General features: G+C 62.9%; 1 protein-coding gene across 1 annotated transcript; it reads right to left on the bottom strand.

The window, feature by feature from the left end:
• Positions 1-466: 466 nt before the first annotated feature.
• Positions 467-4155, bottom strand: MNEG_6038 (hypothetical protein; the record flags this gene model as incomplete). The annotated part of the gene is made up of 4 exons (XM_014045491.1): positions 467-2519; positions 2714-2870; positions 3673-3818; positions 4124-4155. The coding sequence occupies 4 exons, from the start codon at positions 4153-4155 to the stop codon at positions 467-469; spliced, it is 2388 nt and encodes a 795-aa protein (XP_013900945.1).
• Between the last annotated feature and the right edge of the window lie 3143 nt (positions 4156-7298).

Here is a 7298-nt window from a genome sequence, read left to right on the forward strand (position 1 = left end):
GAGGCCTGAGTCACTCCTGCCTACGTGCAGCGCACCCGTCTATGGCGCCACTTCATGCCAAATCAGTCCGAGCGGTTGACGGCGTATCGCAGCCTCAACCGCTCGCGGCCCGGCCGCCGCCTGGCGGCGGGGGGCTCTGATGGGGTTCGAAAGACGCGGCACGGCAAAGCCATCCGCCGCGCCCGCCTGGCTAGCCATTTGAGGCAGGTGCATCGGTTCAAAATCGGGCAAGGCGCGGCTCGCCGACCGGGCCGCCGTCGCCGGTGTTGGGGGGACGCACGGGTCAAGGACTGCCGCGTTTCCGATGCATGCGGGGCTGTTGCCGCTCATTCATGGTGCAGCACACGCGGCCCGGGCGCAAGAATACAGCCCCGCGGGCGGGGCCCCTGCCGGGGCTGCTGCGCTGCTGCATCAGCAGAACTCTGGCGGGTGGCACTCTTGGCGGCCAGCGGCCGGCATCCGGCCCTCAGCCCTGCTGGGCGGCCGGCTGCGGCGAGTTCTGCGCCGCCAGCCGCTGTAGCGGCGCGTCCGGTCGGCCCAGGGGCTGCAGCCGCATGCCGCCGGCCACGGCGTCGCCCGCCGCCGCGCCCATCCCCTGCGGCTGCGGGCGTGGGTCCATCTGCTGCTGCTGCCGATGCTGCTGCTGCTGCTGCTGCGTGCCGCCGGCGGCGGCTCCCAGCTGGCCGACCAGCTGCTCAGTGGTGATGTCACAGCTGGCAGCCGAGCTCCAGCGGCTGATGGTGTCGCCGCCGCACTGCTGCTGCTGCTGCTGCTGCTGCTGCGCCGCCGCGGCCGCCGCCGCGCTGGGCCCAGCCGCCGAGTGCGCCGGCGCGCCCGCGCCGGGCGACAGGCCGGCGCTCGGCGGGCCGGCAGGCGAAGGGGCTGCAGGTGCGGGCGCAGGCGGCGGGGCCGCAGGGGCAGGCGCGGCGTCGTTGGTGGTGGTGCCGACACGCATGAGGGCTTGTTTGACGAGCTCTGCCAGGGATCCAGGAAGCATGCCCTGGATCTGATCTGGCGTTATCACGCCAGCCGAGACCAGGACCTGGTGCAGGAGATCCTGGGGATCATCTGCTTGCTGTTGCTGCTGCTGCTGCTGCTGCTGCTGCTGCTGCTGCAGCTGCTGCTGCTGTTGGGTGTGGCAGGTGCCAACCGGCTGCTCGAAATGCTGATGCGCAGGAGACGGCTGCAAAGGACGCACCGCCAGCACAGGCGCCTGCTGTTGCAGCTGCGGCTCGAGCGCCCCCAGCTGCCACTGCTGCTGTTGCTGCTGCATGCCGCCGCATGCCGGGCCGGCGCCAACAGCACCGATAGCCGCCGCCAGCTGCTGCATGTGCGAGACAGGCAAGCAGCTGGTCACAGATGGTTGGCTGTAGCAGGGCCCTGTGACCGGCAGCTGCGCGGCGGCCAACACCAGCTGCTGTGCCTGTGGCTGCCCCTGGTGTGCTTGCTGCTGCTGCTGCTGCTGCTGCTGCTGCTGCTGTTGCTGCTGCTGCTGCCCCTGCTGCGCTTGCTGCGGCTGCTGCTGCTGCTGCTGCTGCTGCTGCTGCTGGCGCCCCTGCTGCCAGACCTGCTGCCACACGGGCAGCGGCATGTGTGACTGCTGCTGGGGCAAGTGCTGCTGAGGCACCTGCTGCTGCTGCTGCTGCTGCTGCAGCAGCAGCGGCTGCTGCTGCTGCCAGGTCGCGGCGTGCTGAGGCTGTTCGGGCCACGCCACCTGGTAGACTGTCGTCCCAGCCATAGGGGACGATGAGCCGCCAGCCGCGTTTTGCACGCTCTGCATAAAAACGGTTGCCATGCGCTGCGGCTGTTGCACCCCAAGCTGCGTCGGCGTCAGCGGTGTGCCCGGCGTCGAGGGCTGCTGCTGCTGCTGCTGCTGCTGCTGGTGCTGCTGCTGCTGCTGCCAGGTCGTGACCACTGTGCCGGGCATGGTTAGCGCTCTCAACTGCTCTGCGCCGGGCAGCTGCTGCTGCCAGCCCTGCTGTGCGGGTGCCCACACCTGCTGCTGGGGCCCCGCGTGTGCGCTCTGCTGCCACGGGCACGCGTCAGGCTGCTGCTGCTGCTGCTGCTGCTGCTGCTGCTGCTGCTGCTGCTGCTGCGGGTGCATCAGCATCATCGCCTGCGGCGCCTGCTGCTGGTGACCCTGCGGCTGCGGCTGCGGCTGCGGCTGCGGCTGCGGCTGCGCCTGCGCCTGCTGCGTTTGCAGTGTCTGCACGACCCGTGCAAAAGAGGGGTTGAGCGCAAAGCTGCTGTACGCGCCCGTGGTTGGTGTGCCGCAGTATTCCCCAGCGCCCTCTGTCGTGAACCCGCTCGCCGCTGACATATAGACGTGCTGCTGGTGCTGGTGCGGCTGCTGCTGCTGCAGCGGCTGCGGCGCCGTGTGCGGCTGGTGGAGGCCCGCGGCCGCGCCGGTGGGCGCAAAGTGGGTGGTGGGCGCGGCGATGAACAGGTCTGGGGGCGCGGCGAGCACCTGCAGTCGTGCGTCGATGCGGGCGCCAGTGCCGGCGTCGTCACAGTCTTGGCTGCGAGGGGGTGGGTGTTCAGGAATGGGGGGCGGCGGTGTGAGGGCGTGCCGGGATGGGGTTGCTGCGGCCTGCCAGCGGCGCAGGGTCGCAACAATAGGTCCAGCCAGCGCAGCAGCATGCGATCAAAGAAGGGCAAGAAGCGTGTGCCGCAAGTCGCCTTTGCATTCCCCTTGCCATCAGCGGCCCCTCACCTGACCTCTCCCGCCTTGCGCTTGGCGCCCGCCGCCGCGCTGCCGCCGCCCGGGCGGCGCTGCGCGCCGCCCGGTGCGCGCGGGCGCGGGGTGCGGCGCTCGCCGGCCGTCAGAACAATTTCTGAGAGGTACTCCTCTATGGGATAGTTGGTCTTGGCTGCAGGGGTGCATCATGACGTCATGGGGGGCGTTGTGTGTGGACGCGTGGACGGGTAAGTGGAAAGGTGCGGTCGAAGTGTGGGGCGCGCGGACGGCCGGGCAGGGCGGCGCCGGAGAGAGGGCGGGCCAGGGTTGCGCGGCGAGCGGAGGAGAGGGGCCGGTGGCGGACTTGTGCTGTCGGGGCGCGTCCCGCCAGGTGCATGCTAAAGGGGGACGATACCACAGCACCCTGCCCCCCTTCCAAACGTCAACGCACGTGCGCGCACATACGCACACACATGCGCCCACATATATGCACACATTACATGCACACACGTGCGCCCGAAAAACACACACACACACACACACACACACACACACACACACACACATGCATGCGCGCACCCTCCTTTCCCACATACACACACAACATGTACATGATACACAAGACACACACATATGTGCGCGCACGCGGGTTGTCTCAGACAAGTGCGTGAGAACACACACCATTCACACTACACCGCACCACAGCACAAACAAACACACACTCACAACCAATCTCTCTCTCTCTCATACAAACACACACCGTTCATACACACACGCACGCACGCACGCACGCATGCACGCACACGCATGCTCACACATACCCTCCCACACTTGCAGGTTCGCCCGTATCCCCCTCCCAAAACACACACACACAATGCGTGCACAAGACAGACACACATATGCGTGCACATGCCCTTTTGCAGGCAATCATGCATGAACACACACACACACACACACACACACACACACACACACACGCTCGCACGCGCCCTCACCCAGCGTGCCGTGCAGCTCCACCACCTTCCGATCGTAGGCCACAGCCGCCTCGTCCGGGTTGTGGTAGTATCCCAGAAATATCTTCTTGTTCTTGTAGCCCACCTGGGCGCGCCAGCGGTGGTTCTTCCCGTCCCAGAAGACGCCCCTGGTGCGAGGGGGAGGGGGGGGGGTGACAACGGCGGCGCACGCATAAGGAAGGGTTTCAAGGAGGCGAGCGCGGCTCGCGGCGCGAGGTGGATGGGGCAGGTGGCGGGAGCGGGGGGTGGGCTAGGTGGAGAAGAGCAAGGGAGGGCTGCTAGAGGCTGGCGCGGCGCCCGGGTGGCGACAGGGCGCAGGTAGCGACGGTGCGGATGGGGACTTGCCCAGGCGCGGCTTGTGTAAGCTTCGCGTTGACAACAATACCAGCCAGCTAGTGCGCCGCTGGGACGTGCCCACCCATCCTCGCCGCACCTGTGGCGTGTCTTGCCCTCGGCGCCGTCCATCGCTGCGTCGTGCTGCTCTGCGTGCTGCTCGCTTAGGAACCGCAGCGCACTCGCGCGCTGCGCACGCCGTTTTGGCGGGGACCCCGCGGCTGGGGGGGCCTGCACATCGTGATCAATCGTATGCGACGTTTAGGAGAGGGCCTGATCGAAGGGACTGCGAGGACGGCCAGGAGGGCGGATCAGGCAATTGGCTGCAGCCATGCCCGCGGGCCCATCCACCGAGCATACCTGGTTGCTATTAGAATCCCTCGTCTCTGAAACCTCGTCTGCTTCCCCAAAGGGGTGGTCTACTTGGGTCGTGCTTGGTGCAGGGGGCCCGCTCAGGTGCAGGAGTCCTTGTGCTGCTACAAAACTCTCGTTCATACAGATATTATGTTGTGACATCATGTTGATGCCTCGGTGTCTCGATGGAGCGATGAAGCTAGGCGGGGTTGACCATGAAGAAACTGCGCGCCGCTTCCCACCAACGCGGCCTGCGCAAGGAGAAAGTGAGGGTTGAATTCATATAACTAAACTTTATAGCTTTTGATGCGCTGATAGAGCATCCTCCGCCGCGCATGCGCGCGTTTGGCTGAAAAACACGCAGAGAAAGTAGGGTTTGCAACTGACCTGAGCGGCGAAACACGCCCCAATATGTATTTTAAGGATAGCAAATAGCTTTCGCGCCCACTTCAGGGGCGTGTACTTCGCTTTCAGAGTGTTGCCTGCACTGTGCGAGTTCGGGAACCTGGCGGGCCAGCGCGGATGTAGTGGTCTGAGAAATTCTTGTACGAAAGAAATTACATGTTGGTGGATCGCAGGGCGCTGCAAAGCTAGAGTGCCAACGATTGCTCGCCAGGAGCGGGTGACCACGCTTGGCAACGTCGCCAGCGCGCCAGTCGCGTGGGGTGTAGCAGCTGCACCCAATTCATCCTAGGATTCAGAAGTTGCCATAAATAAGTTTCACACGATGTCACATCACAGGCATGGTCGGCAGCGCTGTAGGCATTCGCATGTGCTGGTGACAGTCCTCAGGGTGGAGCTTGCGAAAGGCTCTACAGAGGCCCCCAGCTGCACAACCCTCTCCAGCATTCTGGTGCCAAGTGGAATTTTTGCATGCAAGTGTATATCGTGCGGCTGATAAAGCTGGCCCTTGTTCAGCCCGGCCACGAACGGTTCCGTATTAAGCCACTGATGCTCCCAGCCAAACAGCACAAACTGCTTGTCTTCCCAAGCCAGGCTTGTTGACACAAAAGCAGTACATGGCGTAGATTCAAGCATCACAGGGAATGGGCACCAGCAGTATGAATGCACAGAGGAACATTGTACTGGTTCGGATGCATGAACAGTGAGGGCACAAGCAGTCCATGCAACATCAATGCACCAGGCCTGCTTGGTGGATTGCTGGCTGTGCTGTCATGAAATTGGCTAGTGATATCATCTCTACATGATGCTTGATCAATATGATGCACGAAAGCCACTCGTATCTCATCAGCTGGAAGGCGTTGCCAATGGGGCCGCCTGCGGACAGCACGACAGCAGTCCCGGCCATTGGCTCATCAAAATCTGCCCAGTGTCACCAATTGTGAACTAGAACAATTTTAATTGGTTGGTTAAGTAGCCGCTCTTAATGCATTCGCGAGCACGCGGCTCAGGGATTGAGAACGGAAAACTCACAAACCGTCGGGTAACCGAGCTTGACAGCACCGTACGAGATCCACATTACATTGAAGACAAATGAGCAAGATGATGAACCACGGAACACTCAATTGATGACAGCAACGCGGTGCCAGTGCCCCCCCACCTGCATCCCTTGCCTATGCACATGCACGCACACCTCCGTCCGTGTTGCGGAGTCACGTGTCCGTGCGCTAATACGTTCATGCAAGTTGAGGTATATCTTGATTCTGTATCTCAGGATTGCTTCGTTAGTTTGCATGTTACTACGGTCCGTGTGTGCAAGCATCCGAAACAGGCTTGATTTCAATCGCCTGTGTGCAGTAGGGTATGCAGCCACCCCATGCCGTCCATGAGCTGGGGTTGCCTATTGAGAGCCTTGATTTCTCAGCAGGTAGATTGTCTAATCGCTTGGCCGGCACGTGGCCTGTGGGACAAACAAGGGGTACGGTACGCGGCGGCGATCAGGTCGAGGTCAACAAGGTCAATCTGCCGGCTGCTGTGCGGGCGACTGCTGCTGCTTGTCAGCAAAGCCACCTACTGATCGCAATTCACCGCACTTTCTTATCGCGCAAGGAATGGCACGGGTGCTTTGAAATCAGCGGTCGGCGCTCGACGGCCATGTCACAGACTCGAGTGACGATGCTTCGCTGCAAGGACGGGTGTCTGCTGTGTGCGGGCTGCACGGTGAACGTGCCCCGACCTGTACCTGTGCTGTTGTAGTTTTGTTTTCGATGTATTCATAACCTCTGTAGACGCTGAAAGGAACCCTTGGCAAGCTGCTACAGCTCAAGCCCGATCATCGGAAGCCTGCGGAGCCAGCCAGTGTTAGCGATTAATATGTAGAGACGTAAATTTACGATCATGAATACGTCCCCTTCAGCAGCTGGAGCCTTGGTGGAAGCGCTGACCGCTGTACGTACGAGCAAGGACAAGCTATCAGCGCTGGAAGAAGCGAACCGTGTTCTAGAAGAGGCTCAGAAGCATGAGCGAGTGCTGCAAACGCTGCTCAGGTGGGAAGGCTACCATACCTGGAATGCGCGTGCACTCGGGACGCCGCTGCGCTCGTGCTGCACGCGCAGGGCAGCAGGCCCACCAGCGCCACATTACTGCTGCGGATGCCTCCTGAAGTGAAGTCAAACGCTCCTCCTTATTGCCAATCAAGTGATGACGACGGCCTGCGGGGCCTGTGCGATCTGGTCAACGAGTGCATCGATGCGGCCAGCGCGGCGGATTGGTGCAGCCGCCCGCAGCAGGTGCGCCGCGGCGCGCACCGTCCCGCTGCTGCTGTGGCCAAGCCCAGGTCCTCCTGTGGCAACCTCTAGCAACGGTCTCCATTCCCCATGCGCATGTCACGCGCATGCCTTGCGCATGATGAGGGCACGGCTTGCGCTCATGTCCAATTACCGTCTCGAACGCGTACCCTGTTCGCAGGGCGCCTACCCCGCCTTGCTGTCCAACGCGGTGGCCGTCATCTGCCGCGCGGC

The sequence above is a fragment of the Monoraphidium neglectum genome (genome assembly GCF_000611645.1).
Source record: "Monoraphidium neglectum strain SAG 48.87 unplaced genomic scaffold scaffold00948, whole genome shotgun sequence".
In the NCBI taxonomy this organism is placed as follows: Eukaryota; Viridiplantae; Chlorophyta; class Chlorophyceae; order Sphaeropleales; family Selenastraceae; genus Monoraphidium; species Monoraphidium neglectum.